The 26,944-nt window shown below is 50.0% G+C and overlaps 1 protein-coding gene across 3 annotated transcripts in view; it reads right to left on the reverse strand.

Moving 5' to 3' along the window:
• Positions 1-2,919: 2,919 nt before the first annotated feature.
• Positions 2,920-26,944, reverse strand: part of TLL2 (tolloid like 2) — a 144,157-nt gene continuing 120,132 nt past the window's right edge. Inside the window, exons 14-21 of one of the 3 annotated variants that reach the window (XM_042238664.1) lie at positions 20,678-20,803; positions 19,799-19,959; positions 19,013-19,193; positions 17,238-17,363; positions 15,024-15,151; positions 11,476-11,689; positions 8,196-8,446; positions 2,920-3,914 (exon numbers count right to left, since the gene is read on the reverse strand). In XM_042238664.1, the coding sequence (XP_042094598.1) occupies positions 3,828-3,914; positions 8,196-8,446; positions 11,476-11,689; positions 15,024-15,151; positions 17,238-17,363; positions 19,013-19,193; positions 19,799-19,959; positions 20,678-20,803 (1,274 nt within the window). In that variant the 3' untranslated portion in view covers positions 2,920-3,827. Of the gene's footprint in view, positions 6,195-8,195; positions 8,447-11,054; positions 11,183-11,475; positions 11,690-15,023; positions 15,152-17,237; positions 17,364-19,012; positions 19,194-19,798; positions 19,960-20,677; positions 20,804-26,944 lie in introns of those variants that run through there. The other 2 variants (XM_027960295.2, XM_027960296.2) reach the window with 2 other exon arrangements.

Here is a 26,944-nt window from a genome sequence, read left to right on the forward strand (position 1 = left end):
GGTATTATTGGCTTGTGTCTTGCATTTGTAGGAACATCCAACTGGGAGAGCAAGGGTGCCAAGAGAAGAGGTGGCTCCACCAGAGCTCTGGCCAAGCCATTTATGGTCAGGGGAGTAGCCGAGTCGCTGGCCCATCCCTCAGGGGAGATGCTCTCCCGCTCTGTGGCCACTGTGCATGGCCCGGGTGACCTATGCTCTCTCTGCTTTCATTTTCTGTCCTTTTCACTTTCAAGCTCCTTCCTTGGTTACATCTTCATCTCAGCCAAGAACTCAGAGCTGGCCCGAGACCTCGGTGGCTCCTGCAGCCAGCAGCTCTTTAGAAACAATGGGTTACACACAGGCTGAGTGAGGCTGGCCACTCCACCCCCAGGGGCCAGGCAGTGGCACTGATCACCGTGCCAGCAATGAGGCAGTCAACCCATCACCAGCACCGATGGAGGGGGTGCCAGGGCGCTGGGGGCTGGCGCCTGCTGTGCTGGGGGCAGGGCTGTACCTGCTTTAGGTGGTGAGCATGAGTTGAGCCTCACCCTCATTCTCTTCTCACATTTTGATGCAGAGCCTCACAGAGCTGGAGTCCAAGCTGTTGACATGGACCGCCTTAGATTTCTTGTGCGTTCTCTGTTAGAAGTTTACTTCTTTAAAACAATGAAGGGGTTGGAATCTCATGTCAACAAAACAGCAAAATTAAAACCAATAATTTGCTCATTGCAATGGGTGCATTCATTCATTCACTCAACAAATCTTTAACTTCTCTGTGTCAAGCATTATTCTGGGCTCTGTTCTGGGCTTGGTGATAAAGACAAATGAGACTCCAACTCTAAGGGAATGTATGTTCCAGTGAGGCAGATGGACACCAGTCAGAACAGGACAGGGAAAATCATTATGGAGGAGCAAGTGGGGTATAAAAGAGAAGAGGGCTTGGAGTGATGGGGAGGCAGCTGTCTCTGAGACATGACATTTAAGATGCACATGAAAAATAAGAAGAGGGTTCCAGGCAGAGGAAACAGGAAATTCAAAGGCCCGGTTCTAAAGCAGGGATGGTGTGCTGGGATAGGAGGGAGGCCAGTAGACCTGGTGGGAGGGACCTGGAAAACCTGGAGGTTAAAAGCAGAGTCTGGGGCCTGTGATCTGAGCAGCAGGGCATGGTGAGATTCCCACAGTGCAGCAAAGGGAAGACTTCCGGGGCTTTGAGGAGAGGATGATCTCAGTGGGGCTGACAATGCCTACCTGCACTGCCTGGATTCCAAGGGGCACAAGGGCTAACCCAGACTCCGGTTAGTGGAGTCCACGCGAGCAGTGACCCTGGTGCCCTGGGCTGAGAGCAGTGGCAATGGAGAGCAGTGAAGGGGGTTGTGGCTTACTGAGGAAGCAGAGGCAGAAATGTGAGGTGGGGAGCGAAGAGAGGGAGGGGGAGATGGGAAAAAAGCCAGTGCCTGGGCTTGGGATATAACTAACAGGGGTGGAGACACCATCTGTTCAGGCAGATGATCCTGGAAAATGGGGTGTGAGGATCCAGGCACTGGATGCCTTGCTTAACAAGACCAGCGTGGCCTTTGCCTCACGGGGCTTCAGGTCCCCGAGACTCAATGAGGCTTAAACTGACTCCACTGGTGCCCAGAAGTCAGGGAGACAACACAGCTCAGAGACGCCTGTTTGGAATGCCTTGACCACACTCTGGACCCTGTGTGGTCTTAGGCAAGTGAAGTAACTGCTTCCAACCTCCGTCTCAGTCTATAAAGTAGAGACAACATGTTTACAATACAGGTTACTAGACTATTTAAATCAGCGCAGCTGCTACCAACTGTGCTTCTGTCTTTGCTTGGTAGGCATGAAATCATACCTGGACCAGAGATCTGGACCAAGGAACTGGCGTTGACGGCCCTGCCCCCTCTGGCTAAGCTGTCTGCAGATGGACAAAGCCAGCGAGGGCCTTTTAAACTCTGTCTTTGCTTTGCATCCACTGATCACCAACTCGTCCTCCAATGGACATGTTACTCCTTCTGAAGAATTGCTAAGAAAGTCAGTAAACGGGTGCTCTGGCCTAAGAGTCTGGGTCAGTCATGGTTTTCCAGTCATAGCATCAAAAGAGAAGTCTAATTTTTTCAGATGCCTAATCTTTAAGAAGAAATGAAATTGGTTGGGTGGCTGTAGGGATGCCAACAGAATGAAGAGAGGTCGGGGACCCCGGCTCTGGGTCGCTCCTGAGGCTTCAGCAGCAAGAACTCCTAGATGGTGCTCTCAAGACATCCTCCCAGGGAAAACCAGCCCTGAAGCAGCTCAGCCCTCTCGCCCCTTGAGCAAGACTCTAGTTTCAGGAGGAGAATCTGATGTGTCTTGAGACAGGCTGGGGTCTGGGACCTGGGACCTCTTGTTCCAGTGCTTGCTTGCACCTGGACAAATGTCTCCTTGAGCAACCAAACACAAAGAAACTATAAGGAACTAAAAATAACTGTGTGCACGGGCAGCTGGGGCAAATCATGAGCAACAAGATCCCAAAGGACCAAAAACTCAATTGCCACTTGTAAGAGAGCCCCCTCATAAGAACTGCGACCTTCAGTTTTAGAGGCCACATGCGGTCCTCAGGCTCAAAACCAGATGCAGAGGATTGCTGGGGGACAAAGGGAAGACGGCTACCAGGCCTAAGCTGTTATAGTAACAACCATCTCCTCACTGTTCATGTTGTTAGATTTCCAGCCTGTCTGTGTCCAAGAAGGGGGGCAACTTTGAAGCTCTCTTCAGCTTTGCTCGTGACTCTCTGGGTCCAATAGGAGCCCTGTTCTGGAGCCAGGTTCTGGGTATTCACCAGATCATAGAAGGCCAAAGAGAAGGCCCCCCCTTTTGTACATGCTTCCCAAGTTCCTATGATATTGGAGAAAAAGATCACCAAGAGGACTGACCTTGTCATACAAACCCAGGACATGTCGATAAATCCACATTCTTTAATGAAACAATTCTTTCTAGACATGTGTTAGCTCCTTTCCACTTTCTTTTTGAAACTGACATTTCATGAAACGTACAATTACACACGATAAAAAATACAGTATATTTATAGATAATGCTCTAAACGGTTTTTCTTTTTTTTTTTTTAAAGAAATCTTCTAGACATTTGAGATTATTTTTCAGAAGTTCAGTCTACAAAGGAAACTTGAAAACCATCTGCCAAAGCCTAGGGAACACTTGTTCACACGTTGAACAATGACAACACCACGAATTATCTGAGATTTATCAAATGGACCAGACTGACGGCAAACCCCAGGGTGACTTGCTAGTTAACAAGATTTTACAAATGATGTAACCAGGTTGAGCATTTCATGAATAACATAAAACTTAACTTTAGAGGAAAGCCGTCTTATGGTGAATCAATGCACAGCCTCCTTCTCTGATTGGAGAAGTTCCACAGGCTGAAGTTAATTCCAGATCCTCACCCTGCCCTGGGATCCAGGTTCTAGCATTTGCTAGACCAGATGACACTAGAATTGGACCAGGCTGAAGACCTGGACCCCAAATGTTTCACCAGGTCATCATGAGAATTCTCTGAGCTGAAGTCAGCCTGCTTGGAGCTTTGCAACAGCCCCAAGGACAAAGCAGGCAGGGGTAACGTCCCGTGGGATGTGTACAGAAAGGTCACTGAGCATTTGGAAGAGCCAAGGCAGGGGCCTGGGTCTTTCTGCTGAGTGGACTTTCTCTTGTGAAGCCATCTGTTCAGTTCTTTGCAGAACCTGCGTTGTGTAGATGTCCCGTGAGTCTGAGCTTCCAGGGGAGCTGTCTGGCCAGCCCCAGCTGAATCAGAGCTTGTCTTTTCTGAGAATACGTCACTCACAGAAGGCCTAGAGAAAGGTTTTCATAAGCGTCTCATTGTTTCCAGTTGGCCACAGGTTGATAATAGTTGAAGCTGTGTGTTTTTGAAAATCATACTAGAGAGAGAAAAACAAGTACCATTGTTTCACGAGAGCAGCAAAGACAGAGGCAGGGCTGACTCTGTTTCTGACTCCCTCTCACTTTTCCAGGGAATTCATCAACCGTATTCAGACTTCTAAAGGCTGAAACTACAGAATTTTCAAGTCCTCGGCAACAGGCCCTTCACAGCCACCTTCTTAATCCTGATTTCGGTGTCAGCTTTGAAGATCAGGTGGGACAAAATAAAAGCCCCCAAACAAAACATCAGAGAAATGGAATCCACCCTATGAGGCGGGTAAGACCTGAACCACACAACAAGCTGTTCCATGTGCTGAATCAAAGAAATTCCGGGACAGGGGCTGTGAAAGATCACAATATAAGAATGTAGGTTGAACCTCCCTCCAGGGCCAAGAAAGGCCAAGAGAGGCTTGGTAAAGGTAAACCCACAGAACACAAGGCTGGTCCAGGAGGGCCTATTAGTCAAGCCTGTGGGTCAGCGTTTATCACACGGCACTGATTAAGGCTCTGACCGTTAATCCTTTACATACATACATATATACAGACATATATTATTATTAATAATAATACTTTTATTTTTTTCTGTTTTAAGGAAAAAATATTCCCATGCATTTTTTTCTACCTTTCTTTGTATTCTTATTTTTTAATGTCTTTTTATTTTAACTCCCAGCAATCTTTTTAACTAGACATAGTCCTCTGGGGCCATATTCTGATTTTCAAAAGTATCACCTTTAAATGTTTTGCAAATATTTTGTTTCAAATGATGTTGATTCATCCCCAAGGAATTCTGGTGCTTGGGAGCAATTTCAACTCTCACCAAAAACCTTGTGTGCGATCCTGTGTTCAATACCAACCACACAGGACTTACGGCTATGTAAACATTATTTTAAAATTATTCCAACATAAATACTCTTTTTTAAAGCTAACATACCACAGCTTTTAGCTCATAATGCCCATAGATGCCTTAATGAAATGCCATTCAAAACTACCTCACTGTTTAAAGTACACCTGGAGGTTCTAAAATTATGTAAACAACATCCTCTCCACTTCTCCAAAGCGAATGCCAAATGTGATGAATTCTAATTGACAGTTGGTGACTGAAAGCTAGTTAGTCTGAGTAAGTCACCAATGGTACTCTTTAACCCAACCAGTTTCAGGAAGTTAGTCACAGGTAGACTTGTTCCACAAAGCGTTCTTACATAACTTATAATTAACCAGTTTTCAATGATGTTCATGAGGGACCTGAATGGTCCCCTATAAGATGTCTTTGCACGTTTTGCAAATACAGTTTGAATTGGTTGTCAAGAGTGAAAGTCAACCACAGCAAGGGCCTCCAAAGCTGGAGAAAGAGATTATTGGCCCATGAAATCCCAAGGCCACGTGGAGTCTTCTCCAAGTCAGCGAGGGCAGGAGGACAAGTCAGGATGTCTTCTTTTCGGAAGACTAGGGACTCTCACCAGCAACTGTTCTGCTGAAGTCACAGCGGATGCCTTGGACCCTTAACGCAATTAGGGATGGGGAAAACCCAGCATGGGCAAGGAGAGCTGAAGACACAGAGGACAAGTTGGGGGTCTCCTTGCTATGCGACAGTGATCCTCAGACACCAGCTTCCTCTGTATGATGCTTACTGCGATGCCTGTTTTAGTCCCAATGCCCATATTCTTGGGCTTCTTGGGTGACGTGTCCCTGGCAGAGAGTTAATGTCTCCAGCCAAAGCTGTGAGGAACACGTGAGCCATGGCCAGTCTTTTATCCTCATTGCCTAGCCCTGATAGAAGATGCCCCGAGTCTCCAAGACACGGTCAGCCTGCCTTACACCTACGGAAGCACATCCAGAAACAGAGCCACCTAAGGGTAGGCTTCTGCCTCATAGGAGCAAAGGGCAAGGAGACGAACAGGCAAAGCTTAAATAGCCAGTGACATCAAATCTTAATCTTTAAAACTGCATGATTGGTAACACCAAGGCCGGAATCAAAGAAATACCTTCTCCCCTCCTTGTTCTGGGCAAATTTATCAGATACACACACTTCCAAGGCTAGATTTTGAGTTTTTGTTTGAGAATAATACTGTACACTGCTTTAGGGCAGATTCACAAGGTGCTATTGTTATAAAAACATTCTCAGTTCCTGTTTTTCAAGAACAACATTATTTCTTCATGTGTAGGGCATCCTGGAACTTGGTACTGGTATACCGGGCATGAAAGCCTTTCTTGTTAATGGTGTCATCAGTGTGGAATCGAATCATCAGAGAATCCCCTGCAGAGTAGATTTCTTCCAATGGCTGAGGTGGGGAGAAAGGAAAACCAGGGGGACTTTAAGCCAGTTGGCTGTGGTTGGAGTATTAAAATAAGGAGGATGAGACAAAGACACAGGAGAGACGCTGAAGGGCATCAAAACAAGCTGTGTTTTCAAAGAAAAGCTTTTCAAATTCTGCTCCCAAGGGCACCCCCACCCCCTGCCCCAGCTCTCCTTTTCTAAAGACAATTCTAAGTGCAGAGCTCTTATAGAATCTATTAATATTAAGTGCATCAGTTGATTAAGTGCACCTAAGCACTTAATTCCAGGGCTTCCGTGGTGGCTCAGATGGTAAGGAATCTCCTGCAATGCAGGAGACCTGGGTTTGATCCCTCCAAGATCCCCTGGAGAAGGGAATGGCAACCCACTACTGTATTCTTGCCTGGAGAATCCCATCGACAGAGGAGCCTGGTGGGCTACAGCCCGTGGGTAGCAAAGAGCTGGACATGACTGAGTGACTAACACACACGCAGACTGAAGCATTTTCAGATTTCATCTCATGTAAAGTTACAGCCGCTTTATAAGGCAGGCACTGTCTCCATTCTATGCTTGAAAATCTAGTTGAAAATCTAGTTCACAGCTCAATAGTCCCCAACCTCAGGTCTTCTGACTATAAAGTGTATATCATGAATCACCCAGCACTAGGGCTACCGCTGTGATGTTCTCCCAGGAGATCTAAGACAAAGACCATCGTTGAGGCCTCTGCCTTGTCCAAGGACAAAACGTGGGATGGAATTGCTACGTTTGACAGAAAGGTTTCACCAGGTGGTAGGTGAAAGGGAGCCAGGATCCCAGGCTGCCATCTGCCAGATTCTAATGGAACCAAACTGGACTTCCTGTATATTTCACTGCTCAGGACCCTTCAAAGTTCTCCTCCTCGTGTGGACTCCACAGTTTGAAAGCCTTTACCTCTCAAAGGCACTGCATCAGCTAAGCCACACTGTGTCGTCCTTCCTTTTTTGGAGGGTGAGAGAAGATGAAGGGAAATTATTCAAAGATCCATACAAAGACCAGTTTGAGGTTCTGTTTACCACATGCACTAATGACTCCAAAATGATTTACTGTAAGTTCGGCCAGTTGCAAAGTGGCTTGCGTGATCAGCTCTGCAGGTGAAGGAGAAGACAGAGCTGGGAGCCCCATGTGGGCAGCGTGACGCAGATGGAGGAGGACCAGGACCCTGAACTGGTCTATGCCCTCACTGAGAGCGAGCTCAGTGCCAGCCCTATGGCAGGTGCTGGGGAAACAGTGATGAAAACAGGCCTGCCCTGTCCTGAGGAGGTGGCCCAGGAAGAAGACGATAATGAAAACAATCATAATGACCTTGAACATAACTAATGTTTATAGTTAAAAGTGATTTGTAATTTGTATAAGCATTTGGTTTCTACTGGGAGAGAGAACTGGGAATACATGGAATACACGAGAGGATAATTAAAATATATATATTTTTAAAAAAGAGGCCTGAAGGCTAAATAAAAATGGGGGTGTGGGGGGACAAACCCTCTGCAAAAGTGAAAGTTGCATCGGACTCTTTGTGACCCCATGGACTATACAATCCACGAAATTCTCCAGGCCAGAATACTGGAGTGAGTAGCTGAGCCACCAGAATACTGGAATGGGTAACCTATCTCTTCTCCAGGGGATCCTTCCCACCCAGGAATCAAACCGAGGTCTCCTGCATGACACGCAGATTCTTTACCAGCTGAGCCACCAGGGAAGCCCAGTCTGCAAAAAGCAGCCCTAAAAGGAAGACTCTCTTCCCCAGCTGGCCTCTGCATCAGGCTTTCCTGACCTGGTCCCCGTTACCTCCCAACCTCCTCTCCAGCTACCCTCCGGGTTTCCCTCTTTGCTCCAGCAGGACGGGCCTCCTGGCTGGTGCCCTAAGCAGCCGACCGCCAGGGCTGTGACCCGCGTGTGTCTGACCGCTCAGTTCATGCTCTGGGTCCCCGCGGTGACCGCCCACCACCATCCCTGCATCCCCAGGACTCACCCCGGAGCCGCAGAAGCGGCCGAGCCTGGGCGCCGTGCTGTCGTAGCCGTCGAACGCCTCCATGTAGTCGTAGCCGCAGTCAGCTTCCTCCTCGACCTCAAACGTGCGGAAGATCAGCTCCACGCCGTAGCCGTCCTCCGCCACGATCACCCAGTCGCAGCGGGCCTGGCTCGGGTAGTTGTTGTCCCCAAACTGGGCATGGGAATAGAGCTCTTTGCTCTGCACTTCGGCCTTCAGCCTGCCCCCACACTCTGGAGCAGAGAGAGAAGCGCGATGCCCCCTCGGCACAGAGAGAACACGCTCCGCGCCGCGCACCGCTCCCGCAGCAACCCCGTCTCTCTTCACACCCTCTGCACAGGCCCATTTTCTCTACAAAGCCTAGTGTTTGCTCTGTCCGAAAGGCCAGGCAAGTTTCATCGCCCCGTTTCGTTAGTCAGTCCGACTCTGCAACCCATGGACTGTAGCCTGTCAGGTTCCTCTGTCCATGGAATTTTCCAGGCAAGAATACTGGAGTGGGTTGCCATTTCCTCCTCCAAAAAACCCCATTTTACAGAGAACTAAAAGAGATCCAGGAGTTTCCAGGGTTCGCTGGGGAATCCAAATTAGCCCTTACATACACACCCAGGACCGATGTTCCCAGATTGGGCTACAGGGAGCCTCGGGGAACACCAGAGATGCCATGATAAAAGCCTTTCCTTCTCTCCAGTTATGGATATATGGGGCCAAGGGATGGTTTGCCCTACTGGTTGCCAGGATGTGGTTGGATCTTTACCACGTTGTTGTCTGGAAGCATCTGAAAAGGGCTCACTCCTGCCGACAGACTCACCGTAATCTGTTATTTTTGCCAGTAGAGGGCGCCAAAAGCGCATCAAAAGTGCTGCTGCTGCTGCTAAATCACTTCAGTCGTGTCCGACTCTGTGCGACCCCATAGATGGCAACCCACCAGGCTCCGCTGTCCCTGGGATTCTCCAGGCAAGAACACTGGAGTGGGTTCAAAACTGCTGATGAGGGCTCAAACCTGAAACCTCAGAATAGATCTGGATTGCACCTGCATCTGGGCTTCCCTGATAGTTTCGCTGGTGAACTATCTGCCCCCAAAGCAGGAGACCCCGGTTCAATTCCTGGGTCAATTCCTGGAAGATCCCCATCCCCTGGAGAAGGGGTAGTCTACCCACTCCAGTACTGCTGGGCTTCCCTGATGGTCCAGACGGTGGAGGAGGGCAACCTTCTCCGGAGTTCCTGCCTGGAGAATCACCATGGACAGAGGAACCTGGTGCGCTACAGCCCATAGGGTCCCGAAGAGTTGGATGCAGCCAAGCAGCAGCAGCAGCACCTGCATTTGAGAGCCTGACCACAGGCTAGCTTTCAAACCCCTCTGTGGGTGTTACAGGTGAGCTATGCCTCAAACTTTGGACTTGTATTCTGTAGCTTTAGCTGTTTTTTTTAACTAGGATGGTAACTCGGGTTGGCCTGAGCCCATCCTACATAACCCATGATAAAAATATGTACCTGAGAGTGATGGGCCATTAGAGAGCAACGGAATTTTGCAGGTAAATTCCCCCACTGCAGCTCTCAGTGTGCTCCATGCCTCCTCCCCATGGCGTGGCTTCCACACTGTGCGGTAACGTTCACCTTGCCCCGAGGTCCCCTGCCCCCCTTCCCCGCCCCCCTGCTGTCCCTCACCCAGCTGGAGCTCCACATCCAGCCTGGCCCCAGTCCTGTCCGACTGCCAACTCTCAGCCCCAAGTGTGCTCTGGCTTAGATTTTCTTCCAGGTCTGAGCTGTCTTTGGAAAATTTCAAATGCTTGAGATGTGGCTGGCAATGAAATGAGGGCTGAGCCAGGTAGGATGCCTCCCACCCATCCTGCCAGATCTCCTCTCCTCTTCCCACCTGCCCTGGCCCCTGGCGGCAGACCTCTGGGTCTACATGGACAAGCCCCTTGGCTCCCTGATCCGGCCACAGGCAGCACTAGCAGATCAGGGAAGTAGAGGTCAGGGCACTGTTTGGGGGTCCTCTGCTTGCCTGCTTTTGTCTCTAGGCTTCAGGAATGGATCCCCTGCCTCTGTCATTGAGACCGATGGGAGTGACAGCCTTGCATCTCAGCCATGGTTGCTGCACAGCCCCTGTGGAGTCCCCACATCCTGTCCACCCCTCTGTAAACAGTCCCTCAGTAGCTTCTCAAATAATGACTCCACCTGAGTGTGCCCGTTTCCTGCAGGACCCTGACCCACCCTGAGCACCCACACTCAGTCTGCAGGGACAAGAGGGTGAAGTTACTAGTCAGTGGCTTTTGAACGTCACCAGGGAAGTGGTGATGCAGCCGTGAACAGTGGGGAGTTCGCAGCCAGGGTCAGCCAGGCTTCGAAGATGCTGGCTGTCGCTTTGTCTCATCTGATTCATATTTTCTGGCTCGAGGAGAAAACTAGGAGGAGGGGGCTGTTAAAGGGATCAGAAAACCTCACAGAGATCATGATCATGATCGCAGGCTCTGAGTGAGCCTCACTGCCGCTGCTTTGTCAGAGGGCAAGGATCAGAAAGTCAAGGTTGCTTCATGGATTCTAGTCCCAGGCGGTATGAGGGCAGGAGAAGGGGGTGACAGAGGATGAGATGGTTGGATGGCATCACCAACTCCATGGATGTGAGTTTGAGCACGCTCCCAGAGATGGTGAAGGACAGGGAAGCCTGTCGTGCTGCAAAGAGGAGTCGCCAAGAGTCGGACACAACTTAGCGACTGAACAACAAGTCCCAGGCTGTATCCTTTAAGTGGCTAAAGAGCAGAGCCAATGTTCTTACTGACTTTCTTCTGTTTAGCATGGTAAATAATGTAAGTTATCAGCATAAACATTTTCCTCCAAAGGGCTGATTAAGGCTGTTTATTTCAAGTGAGAAAAATAACGGGAAACAGAAACACTTCTCGTTTTTTTGGAACTGCTTCTTGGAGGGGTACAGAGGACTTCTTTCCACCATTCAGCACCCAGACACAGGGCTTCACAAAACAGCAAAATTACAAATAAAAGTTTAAAAGGAGGGCAGGAGGAAGAAAGGAAGAGATGTAAGAAGTTTGGCACCAAAAATGTTGCTCACTTAATAGGTTGTCGAAACAGTAAAACAACCCTCCCCCATGGCTGTTCATGTTTCATTTTAAAAGGGACACATCATTGCACAAATCCCGTCCCCACAATAATCAGAATTAAAGGTGGTCCTTTCCCTGCCTTCATCACTCATCTATCTCGGGTCCACATGGGGATTAGCTGAAGGCCAGGGCCCCAGCCCACGCACCTGTGCTGTGCACAGCCTGGAATCCTCTCCTCTGCACCGAGGCGTCCGAATAAAACCGGAGGAACAGGCTGCTGCCCGAGGCCACCACGGGGTCCGGCTTCTTGCTGCCGCAGAAACGGCCGAGGACAGGGGCCTGGCTGTCAGGCCCGTCGTACAGTTCCAGGTGGTCGTAGGCACATTCCTGGTGCTGCTCGATCTCGAATTCATTAAACGTCTGGGGGTGAAAGAACAGCGAGTGAGGCCAGGTCCTTTCAGCCGGGGTGGGTGCAGGCCCCCTCTCTGGGGACACAAGGACACGCGTCTGCCCAGCCAGCTGTGCGGGGGGCGTGGCGCCCATCGTGATGATGGCCACGCTTGTGGTGAGGGCCACCACCTGGCCTCTTTTGGTCTCCAGAGCAACCCTGTGAGCTACTGCCACCATGACCCCTGGGCGGATAAGACAGCCGGGGTCAGAGACTGTCGGCGCGTGTAGGTGTCTGTGCTCCTGTCGGGTCTCACGGCGTCTCCCTCGCTTCACATGAGACCAAGGTGCTTCCTCTGAGCCAGGCACTGTTCTCAGTGTGAGCAGTAGTCCTCACGCCCTTGTGAGGTGTCTGCCGTGATAACCACCACTTTACAGATGAGGAAACTGAGGCACAGAGCTGTCGCATAACTTGCCCAGGGGTCACCCACTGGTAGAGCTGGGCCAGGACCAGGAGGTCAGGAGCCCCTGCCCTCAACTTCTGCACGGCACTGTGCAGCCCCCTGAGCGCAGATGACGTGAACGGCGCTTTATGAAGGGCACGCTGCTCCACGTGCTCATGACTAGAGAGGCTGGCCTGAGCTGAGTGTTTTTTTGCCATGCAGACCCCTGCATTTTGTTACTTAATTCTGATGATGCTGTCAGGGAAGGGCTATGATTATCCCCAGTGTGCAGAGGGAAAAATGAGGCTTAGGGAAGTTAAGGGATCTGCCCACGCTCACACAGCTAGAGGATAGGGCTGAACTTGATTCCCAGGCAGCCTGACTCCAGACCACACTCGAACCATAACTAGCCTGTACTGCCTCTCTTCTTGTCCCCCCCAGTCTGTCCCCCAAAGCAGGCCAGGGCAACCTCATAACTTCAGGCTGTACGCCCGGCTCTGCAGCTCCACACATAGGACTTCTCAGGCTCTGGGCAGAGGACTGGCTGATGGCCTGCCCATGGCTATCAGGGGCATGGGACAAGGTGAGAAGGGATACTTTAAATGAAGACCTGGACCAAATGACAGAGAGGGAGAGAGAACCTTACCAGGAGGGGTTGGGAAGGGGTCTCAGTTCACATGAAGGGAGCTGGGGCAACAGGTCAGGGACGGAGGTAGACAGGGAGAAATAGAGGGCCACTGGCTTTTGTAAGGATGTTAAACACACTTGAAATGGGAAAGATTCTTCACACTTACAGACAGGGAGGTGGGGCCAGAGAGTGGGCATAGGGATGTGGGCAGGAGAAGGAAAGGGAGGCCGGTGGTAACAGGACAGGCAGGGCAATGGGAGGTGCATGGCGGGCCACCGAGCTCCCCGAAGTTCATGGGATGCGCTGTGGCTGTCCCCATGCAGTCAGACACTAGCTTCCTGGTAAGCATTCAGCTCACACTCTGTGGCGGCAAAACGGTAGAGCGTGATCAATACCCACTATCCACTTCCCAAGGAAATATTTAAGAACTAGCACATATGTACGAGCCTCAGATAAACTGGAGGTCTGGGCTCACTCTGGCCACTGTGGTCGGTTGTTTTAGTTCTTCAGCACTGCACAGAACAGGAAAAGACTTTGCGGGCAGTTACTGAAATCTTGTGACCCTTCCACCGAAGCACAGGTTCCAAGAGGGCATATTGCGCGTTCCCAACCCCGGGGGCCGCCATTCCCCCGCCGCTTCAGAGATTCCTGTTGCCATGACGAACATCCTCCAGCAGATGGCAGCCTTTCTCCAACGTCCTCGCTTTAACTCGCCCTCGCCCAGATTCAAGGCTTCTGACTGACCCAGGAGAGCAAATGAAAGTGCTTGCTACAGAGACAGCCACGCATAGGAGGTGCCCACATGAGCACCCTTGGTCAGGGAGCCTACCTTTACCCCCGGTGCTCCAGGCCTGGCACAGGGAGACACCAGGGCCTGCCGCCCAACTTGGGAGCACATTCACCCACCTGTCCTCCTCACTGCTCTTGCCAATAAACACCCACGTAAGTAACCACGTGATTGTCTATCATCACCTTCTCCTATGTTCTCTCTCCTTCTCCCTGGAGATATGGTCCATAATTCAAGGGGACACTCATATATATTAATCCAAGCGGTCCATAATTCAAGGGGACATCCACATATGTTTCAAGGGGACATCCATATATATTTGAAGAGTTTAGCATAATTCAAGGGGACATCCATGTATATTCTGAAGAGTTTAGCAATCTCCAGAGTTAGAATGACCCATTTAAAAACTGTTTGTCTGCCGGAATACAGTTTCTCCAGAAAGCAAGAGGGTTTGTCTTACACTCCAGGATCTGGGAGTCCCTGGTGGCTGAGAAGCAAGACTTGTAGGAAAAACTCATTTCTCTTTTGCAATAACGGAGCATAGTATACAGACTATCACAATCATATGCACGGATAGGACTAGTGTATTAGTCGCTCAGCTGTGTCTGATTCTTGCCAACCCCATGGACTGTAGCCTACCAGGCTGCTCTATTCATGGAATTCTCGAGGCGAGAATACTGGAGTGGGTTGCCATTCTCTTCTCCAAGGGATCTTCCCAACCCAAGGATCAAACCCAGTCTCCTGCCTTGCAGGCAGACTCTTTACCATCTGAGCCACCAGGGAAGCTCAAAGAAAGGCTTGGAAGATATATATGTTTAATGCAAGAGAGAATTAGCATATATAACTTAATCTCCAATTGTTAATTAGCTAACAACAGTGAGGTGCTAAGTGCTTAGTTGCTCAGCCATGTCCAACTCTTAGTTAATGGGAAAAATGTAAGTTGTAGAGGAATATGAATAATAGAGTACTTTTGAGAAATGTGAGCGAGAAAAGGATATTTTTTTTTCCTGTGCATACAAACAGAAATTTCTGGAAGAATTCACCAAAAAATGTTCAGAAAAGTAATTTCTAGAGTGAGCATTGGGGTCTGGGAATTTGGTTTTCACTTTCCAACCCTCTGACTGACTATATTTTTTTTATATCTTGAGAATGTATCATTTGGTAAAATGTTATAACTGCAAACAATGGAATCACAAGCAACACTTCAAGTCTGTGTAAAGGGTGCCAGTTCAGAGTGACACCACCATGAACAGGTGCTGTTTACACAGTGTTGCTCACCCAGCACCCTGTGCTGATGGCTTCAGGTACATCCTCTTTTTGAATCTGCACAAAGGCTACTTGAGGTAGGTTTTACTAGCAGCCCCATTTTCCGGAACACAAAACTGAGTCCTGGAAATGTTGATTAACATCACCAGGTTTCGGAGCTGGGAAGAGGCAGAGCAGAGACCCAGACCCATGTCAGTCTGATACTGAAATCTGTGTTGTTCATAGACTTTGAAAATAACTCACGAGTTTCACCCTGTGGCCCGCGGTTGAAGAGATGTTCCAGGTGCACTCCCTCCGGCTCGGGTATTTGTCAGGCCAGTTGGGGCTCACCAGGGACCCCTCTGCGCTGCTGATCTTGTGTACACAGCCGGCTGGGGACAGGCAGAGAGAGACAGAGTGAGAGAGAGAGGTAGCTCACTGGTGGGCAGCAGAAGGGGTGTTCTGGAAGAGTCGCCTCCCTGAGCTCTTGTCACATGGTCATTGAATGTGGGGGCAGAGGCTGGCCTGAATCAAGGGTTCCCCGGCTCAGAAATCTGCTGATGGGTTTTTCTTTGCTGCCTTCCTGGAGTCAGGTCATCTTTCCAACTATTGCTCTTTGCTTTGCAGTTGTCCTTGGAAATATGGTAGAGTTGGTTAAGACCACAGGCCCTGGGGTCAGATGGGCCTCATCTCAAGTGCTGGTTCCACTGCATACACGCTGGGGGACTTTGGGAGCTTCTGTAAGCCTTGGTGTCCTTGTTTGTAAAAGGAGTGCCAATCTTTGGAGGGGGGTGAGTGCATGGATTAAATGAGATAATGCATGTGAAAGGCGCAGCGAGTGCTAACAAAGGTCTCCATCACCATGCCTTCTTTTAGTTTCCAAAGTAGTTTCAATTGGAGGCTACAGATGTTGCCCTGGTTACCGTGCTATTTGCAAAGAGTGGTGCCACAACTTGCTCAGTAAGTAGCATTTTGGCCAATAGCTAGAATTTGTCTCCCTCTGAGTTGAGCGCTGCGGTAAGCACTTTGATTGCATCCTCTCATTTAATCCTTTCCACCTTCTAATTGAAAAGATAAGCTGAGAGAAGGCAAGCAACCTGTTGGTCAGGGGTGGAGCCAGGACTGCCTTTGCTATTGCTGATTAGGAAGGAGAGGACCCCGAGGAAGTACCGCTGCTGCTCCTAGGCTGCAGGTTGTGGGGAGGTGTGTTTCTGGGGGTGGTGCTTCAGGCTGAGGCAGCTGGAGGGGGCAGTTGAGGGCAGGTCAGGGTTGGGGGCAGCTATGTGGGGCTTCCACCTCCTCGCTGCCTCTGCTCTGGCATGAAGAGAACAGGTGCCAACAGGGCAACAGTTCAGACATGGGGTGTCTGCTCCTGGACACCCACCCCCCAATGGGGACCCATCCCGTTCACCAGATGGAACCTTAGCTGACTTTATAATCCTCCTGGCCTCCCCTGCACCACAGGGGCTAGACGAAGGTTGTTGTTTTTTTTGTTTTGTTTTGTTTTTAGTTTTTTTAAGTTTCAGAATGACAGTTCCTTCCAAGTTCTTCCAGCCCACCTTTCCACCCAACCTGTGACTGGCTGTGTCCAGGTCAGAACGCTGGCCTTGAGGGTGGCCTTCGGAAGATGTCTGAGCTCATTCTTTAATTCTTTATTTAGCTCATTTTCCAGGGAGGCCCTGGCCAGCCCGAATCCCCTAAGTCTGAAGTGCTTGTCCCAGATGGGGCATGAAGTCTTCACCTCTTCCCTTCCCTTCTGTGTATGCAGGGCTTTGTGGTGGGGCCAAGGCCAGCAGGCTTGTGTGTTTATCTAGATGCTCAAACACCCTTTGCAGGGTGGAGTAGAAACACAGGGAAGGCCTTTCACAGTGGCTGGACATCAAAAGTCATCTGGCTTTGAAGGACTCTCAGGAGCAAATGGAGTAGGGAACCAAGTCTTCCCCAATCTATTTCACTAGACTCATGCATGGTAGATAAGATTACAACAGAGATAGCTGATATCTATTGACATTTCAAGCGCTTGCTATGTGTCAGCCTATATGAAATAATTGCTAAGCATGCTCTCATTTAACCCTCACAAACACTTTAAGAAAGAGGTATGTTTAGTCTTTTTTAAACAGAAGAGGAAACTGAGGCTCAGAGAGGTTAAGTCATTCGCCCAAGGTCACACAGCTAGTAGGTGGCGGAGCCAAGATTTAAACTTTGGGGGTCTGATTCTGGAACCTGGGGTTTAACTTCTTTGCAATAATAAGTGTAGAAGAGCACTTGAGGGCCCCTACAAGCCCCCTGAAGGAGTGACGACCCGGGGGGAAATCACTCATGAGCAGGAGGCTGGGAGAAGGGAAGGCAGGCAGAAGCTGAGCCTCATTTCCGGGCTTGGCCAACCAGGGAAGAAGCGCCCCTGGCTCTTGAGCATGAGTATACTCGGGCAGCCAAGGTGACCCCCTACCCTTGACCCCGGCCACGGTCCAGCCTCACCCTCTTTGCAGTCCTGCCCGTTCTCATGGAGCCGGTAGCCGTTTCTGCATCTGCACAGGTAGCTCCCAAAGGTGTTGACACACTCGTGCTGGCAGCCGCCGTTGTCCTTGGCACACTCGTCCTTGTCTGTGGAGATCAACAGACTATGCTAAGGGGAACCACCAACATGGGAGGGCTCCTCACAGCCCAGGACCCCGCTCAAAAGGAGCCTCTGCCAGGGGGGCCTCGCGATCATCGCCAATGCTGATTCTTCCTCTCCAAGGTGGGGAGGGGGGGGCAGCATTCCTTGGGCATGACCTGGCCTGTGTATTCTGAATTCCCCATGCTCCTAAAGCGCTTTATGTACACATGCGTCTCCACCCCTGCTCCCCACCAAACCAAGGAGCTCCCTATAGGACAGGCTAATATTAGTAATAATATCAACAATAAAAAAAGCAGCTACCGCGAATTGTTTACTAGGTGGTGGGCACTAATCACTCTATACTGTACTCTCTGGGCTTCTGAGGTGGCGCTAGTGGTGAAGAATCTGCATCCAGCGCAGGAGACGTGAGATGTGGGTTCGATCCCTGGGTAGGAAGGATCCCCCGGAGAAGGGCGTGGCGACCCACTCCAGTATTCTTGCCTGGAGAATCCCTTGGACAGAGGAGCCTGGTGGACTACAGTCCATAGGACTGCAAACAGCTGGACACAACTAAAGCAACTTAGCACATACTCTCTATATTACCTAACTTAATTATCAGACAACCTTAGGAGGGAGGTGCCTGTGTCTCCATTTTACAGGTAGGGAAACTGAGGTTGAGACCGCTAACGTGCCCAGGGTTACTCAGTAAGCAAGCAGCTGGTGTAACCTGGAGGCCTGGGCTCTTACTCCACGACTCCATGCCTCCTCTTGCCTGCAGAGCAGATAAGCATGTGAGCCGTGAACCAGACAGCCCAGTGCCAGCCCTGCTCCTCTGCTTCCAGCTATTGTGACCTTGGGGAGTCCTTGACCTCTGTGCCTCAGTTACCTCACCTGTAAAATGGAGTCAGTCATGATGTCCTTATGTCATAGGGTTGTTGAGAGGAGAAAATGAATTAGTATAAGAAAAAAACACTTAGAACAGTGTCCAGCCCCCATGTCACTGTTAGTTTTTATTTGTTATCATGGATGGACTCAAGCGTTAGCTGCTGTCGTCACTGTGGTTCCTGTGCCTCAAGCCAGCAGTGTGCAGCCCTTGCCTAAGCCGGCTTCCTCCCCTACTAACCGAGGGTCAGCCTCCACTCCCAGCCCCCCACCCCCCGACAAGGATAACCTCGGGGCTCAGGTGTCTCCCTTCGCCCTGTACCCTCTGCCTACTGCCCGTAATGGGTCACCAAACACTCAGTTTTAAACTCTGATTCCATGAGGACAACTAAGAATCCTTCAGGACCCTTAACAAATAAAGAACTGAAGACCAGCCAGCACTTCACTACTGGAACCAGGGGCCACAAAGAGACAAGCCAGGCTCTTCTTCAAGTCCTTTGGGGGAGTCCAGCCTTTCCCACACCTCAGTTTCAGACCGCTGGTCCCCAGAGCTGTGAGGCAATACTTCTGTTGTTTTAAGCCAGCCAGTGTGTGGTCATTTGTTTCGGCAGTCCTATAATAACATAGCTACCACTATATAAAACCCGGACCGAGGCAGAGACACTGTGAGGGCGGGGCCACGGACAGAGACGGGTAGGTGGCTGCCCTGAGGCTGGGAGCCTGCAAAACCCTGTCTCCCTCAGTCTGTGGTCTTGTCCCCAAACCCGCACACCTGAGAAGAAGTGCGCCCTGAAGCCACGTTTGGAGACAGTGTTGTCGGACTTGAACTCCACGCGCATGTTGTTGCTCTGCGAGGTAATGACCTCGGGCGTCTCAGAGCCGCAGAACTTGCCGTGCAGCCTGGCATCAGGGGACAGGCCGCTGCGCACCTCCACGAAGTCATACTTACACACCTGCAAGGGAGCACCGTGGGGAGCTGTCAGGCGCTCCCACTTCCCTCCCCCAGATCCCGGCACCCTGCAGGACCCCCTTCCTAAGAGCTGCACCTCCAGGTGAGCAGATAGGTTTGACTGGGTCTGGCAGGAGGGTCCTCTCGACTCTCACTGGGATCCCTCCAGCCCAAGGTGCAGACAGGGGGCACGTTGGACCTGCTGTCCAGCAGTGGGCTCTGCCTGGGCCTTGGCTGGCTGATATAGCCATCCTATGACCACTGCCCATGGGAGGGAATGGGCTGTTTATGCCACCCTGGTCCCCAGATTTATCTCACCCCCTCCATTCTTCCCAGCTGTACACTAAGCCCCAGATTCTAACCCCAGGGGATGTACCTGTCCTGACCACCTCCCACTCCCAAGACCCGCCTCCTCCTCTCTTGTCCTGCTTCTCCTTGGATCTGCCGAGGGTGTGCAGTTGAATCACCTCGACAAACACCCCAGATTCCACCCAGCTACAACCCCCTGACCGTTGGAGGCCACCTCCATGCCTACTGATCCCCTCCCCAGTTCCCAGCCCTGGGTCACATCCCAATAGCATCCCAGTCAATCAGAGCCTGGACACATACATCATTGCCTTCCAGTTCAAACACTTCAAACTGAAGGGAGATCCGGTACTGGGCGGGGGCCACCACTTGCCAGACACAGTTCTTGTTCGTAGGGTACTCCTTTGGCCACCCGGGACTGGTGATGGTTCCATTCAGCTTGGTAATGAAACCGCCACAGGCCACTGCACGGGAGGAAAAGAAGCAAGATTCATTTGGTTTTAGTTCCAAGTGACTGCGATTTCCCCCAAGCAGCAATAAGCCCTGCTGTTCTTTAATAACATCAACAACAACAAAAAATAGACAATCTGAACTGATTAATTCACGTCCTTTCTTCTGGTCTGTTTCAACTGAGGCTCTGGAGGGATGGAGTTGAGGACACGTCTTCACTGTTTTTTTAAAAAGAAGACGAGGTGTTTGTGCTTGCCTCTCACTCGTGGGCATAGTTGGGGACTTCACGTGACTTAGGCCAAGAAATGTTTGCACTGAGCTATGTGATGTCCCTGGCTTCCATGAACAGGCAGTCACGCAGGTGGGCAGGGAAACACCGCCAGCCAGGTTGGCATGAAATGAATGAAATGCCCTACTTATCGTGTCACACCGAAGTGCTCACATTGATTCTTTGTTTCCATTTTCCATCTTTATAATCATGTGAATTTCACATGGTCACAGAAGAAAATGAAATTCCATGATTCCATTTGCTCAGTTGCTGGGGTGGAGTCCGATAAAGTCATCTCGTGTTTGTGGCCTTATTGAGTTGTTTTTCCCTCTAGGAAGGAGGTGGACCATCCCCCACAATTGTTTCTTCACAGCCGACCAGCTGCCCCATCTCCATCTGTTCCCCTTCTCCTAAGACTTGTCCCCCATCCCCTCTCACTCCAGCTCAGCAGGCCCAATACTAACCTTCACAGGCCTTCTTGTCAGCAGCCAGCTCATAGCCAGGATCACACATGCACTTGTAGCTGCCCAGAGTGTTCAGGCAGCGCTGCTCACACCCGCCGTGATCTGGCCAGGAACACTCATCCACCTCTGTTGGGGGAGGAAGGTGACCCTGGTTAAGTCATCAAACAGCTGTCGGGGCTGTTCCCCATTGTGGTCCACATCCCAGGATTCCCTCTAAGAACAAGAACAACTCCTGGTGCCCGCCTTCCAAGGAGCCCCCTTCCACAGAGACTGGCAGCGGCCAGAGCAGCGAGTGAGTCTCGAGAGCACACGCGAGTACCCTGCTGGCAGGAAACAGGACTCCTCTGAGAGATGATCGGGCCTGGATAACTTGCATAACTGTGCTCTTGGAAGAGTTTAATCAGCAGCGTTCGTTTGTGACCTTAAAAAATCTCAAAGCTTCCATACCAAAGATGATCGACTTCAATGCCATAAAACTGGGGCTGCCTCCATAAACGTGGAACGTCTCAGGACATTAAGCAAAGGGTAAGGACCAAGAGCAAGGCGGGGCAGTGGTAAAGAATCCATCTGCCAATGCAAGATACATGAGTTCAAACCTTGGGTTGGGAAGATCCCCTGGAGAAGGAAATGGCAAACCACTCCGGTATTCTTGCCTGGAGAATTCCATGGACAGAGGACTACAGCTCATGGGGTCACAAATAGTTAGACACGACTGACCGTACACGAATGTGGGCGTGAGCATGCACACATACACACATACACACACACACACACGCAAAGAGACACACTCCTAGATTAAGATATAATTATTCTCTAGGGAGAGAGCTGGAAGCTATGAGTTAAATTTTTATTACTAATTTGAAGATGTGTCCTGGGTGATCGTTAGGTTTACAGAAAACACTGGCTCTTAGGTGAGCCGATGCTCCCAGGAGAAACTGCAGGAAGAGGCCGCAGTGAGACTGAGTTAGCAGGGGAGTTAGATGGGGTTCAGCACTGTCAAGGGTCCATTGATGTGTCTGGGGCGATTAAAGAGCAGCAAGCAGGATGCTGTGCAGAGAGAGAACACAACTCACTGGAGAATCACCCCACACTGTCAGCCCTGCACCTCTGAGGAAAGAAAAAACTCAGGCACTGGATGTCTCCAAAAAGAGTGTCAGACATAAAAGGAAAAAGCCATTATTTTCTGTAATCAATTTGTGGTACATTTATCCCTAAAGAGCATGCAGATTTAAAAAAAAAAAAAAAGGCATGCAGATTGTGGCCTAACAGAGCTGCAGTCTAGTGAAAGGATGATGAGACACGGAGAGATCTTCAAACAACAAGAGCTCACTCTAGGAGAGAAAGGGTTGGGGAGTGGGCAGAAGTGTTGGTTTCCTAATACCAGGGAAGGTAAGAACAGAGCAAGGACGGAGTTCACAAAATCTCACAAGACCTCACATCTTACATAAAATAAAAGGAATGAGGACATTTTCAAGCTGATAAAAACTTGAAAAGATTCCCAGTCCTGCCACCTCAGCACGGATCCACTTAATAAGATTTCTGGTCAAGAGCTTTTCAGACCCTGCTGGAAAACACCCAGAGATAGAACTCTCACTGTTTTTAAACGTATTTCTTGTTCTTTGAAATTTGAATTGTTAGAAACTCTGACTCCTGGCAACTTCTAACACAGTGGTCCTGCAGAAAATGCAAAACTTTCCACTGTCAATTCTTCCATTCAAATTCAATTTTTCCATTCAAAAATTCCAACTCAAATAAACTCACTTCCATCCAATCTCCCTGATCCACGATGCACAAAACACTCATCAGCCTGGTGGCTCATCACTGGGTAAAGGACAGTTTGTAAACCCCCTATCATTTCCTATAGTGCGAAGCAGATTTAGGTGGTGGCTCTAAGAGTGATGTGTCCTTGGGTTCAACAAAAGCTCAAATAAGTTAGTAGGGAGGACTGGGTTTAGGGAACACCCTGTAGGCAAGGGGTTGAAGTTGTCCTTGTGAAGTGAAAGTGGCTCAGTTGTGTTTGACTCTTTGCAACCCCATGGACTGTATAGTCCATGGAATTCTCCAGGAGAGTACACTGGAGTGGGTAGCCTTTCCCTTCTCCAGGGGATCTTCCCAACCCAGGGATCAAACCCAGGTCTCCCGCATTGCAGGCGGATTCTTTACCAGCTGAGCCACGAGGGAAACCCAAGAATACTGGAGTGGGCAGCCTACCCCTCCTCCAGGATGGGCTGGAGGAGCCTACCCCTCCTCTAGTGGATCCTCCCGACCCAGGAATCCAACCAGGGTCTCCTGCATGGCAGGCAGATTGTTTACTAACTGAGCTATCAGGGAAGCCCCATAGCCACAAACAAATATAAGTGCTAAGTATGCTAAAGTAGTAACAATCCTACAATTATTTACTACTTTATAATAGGCAAAGCACTTTCCTAGACATTTGCTAAAAAGTATAAAATGAGGAGAAGCATTGATAATGAGAAGTAGAAAAAGTCCAGTCTTTAGCATGAGCCAAACAGACCCGGGTTGGATTCAGCAGGTGAATCATCCTTCAATAAACTGGGTGATTTGACCTCTCTGAGCCTTCCTCCAGCTTTAACATGAGGATAATACCTGCTTTCAGGGTTGTGGTAATTGAAAATGAGGCCTGTAAAGCACCCAGCATATAGACTCTAGGTACACAGTAGTTACTGCTCTAGACAAGAGCAGGGTTGCTTCCGAAATCTCAGTGGGTGGAGACACAATGATGGGAGTAGTGAAAAGGATAAGGTCACCAGACATCCCTGAGTCAGGGCCGAGTGGAGCAGTGTGGGCCTGGTGAAGGGAGGGAGACAGGAACAGAAAGAAGAAAAAGGCAGCAAGGATGGGCCAGTGAAGGAAGACTAGATGGGCAAGAAGGCAGCAGAGCAGAGTCAAGAAACTGGATGGAGGGCATAGGAGGAGGGAAAAAAGGAACCCTGGAAAGAGCCCATCAACCTAGAACAAGTTGAAGGGCCCAGATGGCTGGCCAGGGTTGGGGGAGACCTATGCCAGAATATGCTGTGGCCATGGACACAAATGTCACAGGCAAGAAAGGAGGACCACTGGTAAGTCCCCTGGCATCCTTAGCCATGCGGAGGGCAAGAGGCTGGTGGGCTGGGTTTGTGCTTAAGCAGAGGGAGTATAGTTCCCCTGAAGACTAGAAGGGTGATGGGATGTTTGGCCATTTCCGCCCCTCCTCCAACTCGGGTGGGTGGCATGGAGGTGTACGAGGGCCCTGCCCTTGAAGGGGTGGGCCTGGGTGTACTCGGCATCACCTCCCACTGTACTGAAGTAGCACCTACTTGAAGTCAACAGGTGCGTGCTTGCTCTAGGCTATGGTGGTCAAAACTAGGTACCCCAGGAAAATTTGGGGGATTAGGGAAGGGTGGTGGGAGAAGAGGCTGAAATAGGGACCAGCTCCGCAGAGTGGGATTCTGACTCTTTTTTGCCTTCTCCAAGTGGTACCAGTGACAGAAGGTTAGATAATGAGATGACTCAGGCAGGATCCCAAAGCTATTTCAGAGTCAAGGAAAGGGAAGGCAGGGCACATCCCTAAGCTTCTCAGGCACCTTGAAGAAAGCCAGTCACCCCCCCCACCACCACCACCACCACCACATCAAACACTCTGTGGTGGGCCCACAACACTGGGCCTGGGGATGTGGGGATCAAGGTGGGAGATCCTCCTACCTTGGATGTGGGGATCAAGGTGGGAGATCCTCCTACCTTTGATGTGGGGAACGTATCACCAAACTGACCTTGCCAACCTACAAATGCACTCACTATCTCCCCAAGTAAGCAGGGACGTGAGGTGCTCTGCCTGCTGCCTGGCCAGCAGGCTTGAGCGGGAACGCCATTTGGCACCAGAGGAGGGATGCAGAGGCCAACTGGCACTCTGGACAGAGCCATGTGCCAGCTGGGCCCTGGGCAGAGATTCCTGCCAACTGGCACCAAGGCCAGAGCTTCAGTGGCTGGTCCAACTCCTCCGCATGGCCTTTGTAGTTGCTCTTCTAATTTCTTTTACTGGAGAATTCCTGACACACACACTGACTCCTGTGTGCTCACAGGACATCCTACTGATGGCCTTGTAGGAAGAAGGCTGGCAAAGGAGCTGGCTGTGTCCAGACCTCTACTAATCTGTGCTAGACCCCACATAACTGCAGAGCCCTTGAAACACAGCTAGTCTGAGTTCAGACCTGCTGTGAGGGTAAGACACGCTGGATGTCCACTTAGTGTGGGGAATAAAGCCATAAAATCTCTACCAATATTTGTATATTGGATCCTACCCGGTGGTCCGGTCCAGTGGTTAGGAACTGGCTGCCAATGCAGTGGACCAGGGTTTGATCCCTGGTCTGGGATGACTCCACATGCCACGGGGCAACTACGCCTGTGTAACCACCACTGCTGAGCCCGTGCACCCAGAGCCTGTGCTCCGAAACCGGAGGAGCCGCTGCAACGAGGAGCTTGTGCAGCGCAACTAGAGAGCAGCCCTCACTCATCAGAGCCTGTGCTCAGCAACAAAGACCCAGTGCAGCCAGAAACAAATGAGTAAAACCATTAAACAAATTTAAACAATACTGTGTGTATTGATCACATATTAACACGACAGTAGTTTTGACAGGTTGGGTTAAATAAAACATGGTATTAAAACTAATTTTGCCTCTTTCCTTCCTCTTCTTCTATCTGTTTTGTACGGTAGCTGCCAGAAAGTTTAAAGTTACGCGCACGGCTTGCGTTTGTGACTCGCCTCCTATTTCTGTTGGACAGCACTGTGTTCTCTGGCTTCATTCATCCTCGTGGGAACCCTGCAAGGTAGGCAGAGCAGGGAGCAAGGAGCCCAATCCACAGATGAGAATCTGAGCCTTATTCATTCATCCTTTGCCCCATAAGTCTTTACTGAACTCACTGTCTGGCACTGGGAATACGGTGGAGGACAAAGCAGGCAGGATTGAGTCTCAGAAAGGAAAACTGACCTGCCTGAGAGCAGGGAGCTGGCAAAGGGGTGTGGGCAGGGCTAGACTCCACACTGCAGAGGTCGAAGCCAGGGCCCTCTTCCCTATACTCTCATGTGTAGAGAAGCAGAAAGGTGATGAACGTCAGAATCAAATGAAAAATTCGAATCCCTTCACTGTACTTTCCCGTGGCTTTCAGGTCTCTGTAGAGGAAAGACAGTGAGCTGGGAAATCCTACATGTCTGGGGTCTAGTTCTAGCTCAGCCTCCTGAGAGCTTCCGTTTCTTCTGTTTTAAAATGGGGGTAATAACACCAAGCAAGGATTTTTCCTGAAGACAAAGGGAGGTAACTAATGCAGCTTCTGGCACTCAATAAATGTCTTTTCTTCCTCCTTTAATAGATAGGTCCCAAAGAGGCTTCCACCAGACCTGGCTCCTCTTTAAAGACTCAGGGTCAAGGTCAATGCTATATAGTTCTCCTTTTCTAAACGTGGTTCTGTGCAGCCCTTCTTGACATAAAGACGAGCTCAAAAAAGATGTCTTAACTGTGCACTAAGTTAGTATACATGGGTCTCAACACCTTAACGGGCATCTAAAGGGTGTCTGCCAACTGAAATGTCTTTGAAGTACCTCGTCTGGGTACTCACTCACCCCACCCTGACACCGAGTGAGACCCTCCTCTGATGTCCACACTTCACACAACATCACTGCCCATTGGCTTACAGGTCCCCTTGGTCAGCTTGAGCTCTTGAAGACAATGACCATGTTCTCCTCTGTCCCACAGCCCCTGACACACAGTTTGATGACTGCTGAATAAACGTTAAGTGTGGAGTGGGGAGAAGATGGCATTTTCTAACAAGCAAAACAGAGTCAGTTATCACGGCTGGTCAGAGCAGGTCAAGGCTCTCGACTCAGTCCTTTATAAACCAGTTTAGCATCACAGACAGAAACTCCCCCCACCCCACTGCAACGCCTGTTATCTCCACTAGGGCTGCCACAAAAAAAGCAGAAGGTTCAGTTAAAGTTGAATTTCAGATCAACACTCATTTCTTAGTACAGTATGCAATATTTGGGACACATCCTAAAAAGTTCATTCTTATCGGAATTTTGAATTTAACTGGGCAAACTATTTTAACTTGTTCAATTTGGAAACCCTTCAATTTTAGCTGGTCCTCTCAAAAATTATAATGCTGATCATCAGTAGAACCAGGAATGAGATGTGGGTGGGTTACCAGTTATCTTACTGCAAAGAAGTCCCAACACCTAAGACCTGGGGGTGGAAATCAGGGAAGAAGAAGGACAGG

This window comes from Ovis aries, chromosome 22 (genome assembly GCF_016772045.2).
Source record: "Ovis aries strain OAR_USU_Benz2616 breed Rambouillet chromosome 22, ARS-UI_Ramb_v3.0, whole genome shotgun sequence".
Taxonomy (NCBI): domain Eukaryota; kingdom Metazoa; phylum Chordata; class Mammalia; order Artiodactyla; family Bovidae; genus Ovis; species Ovis aries.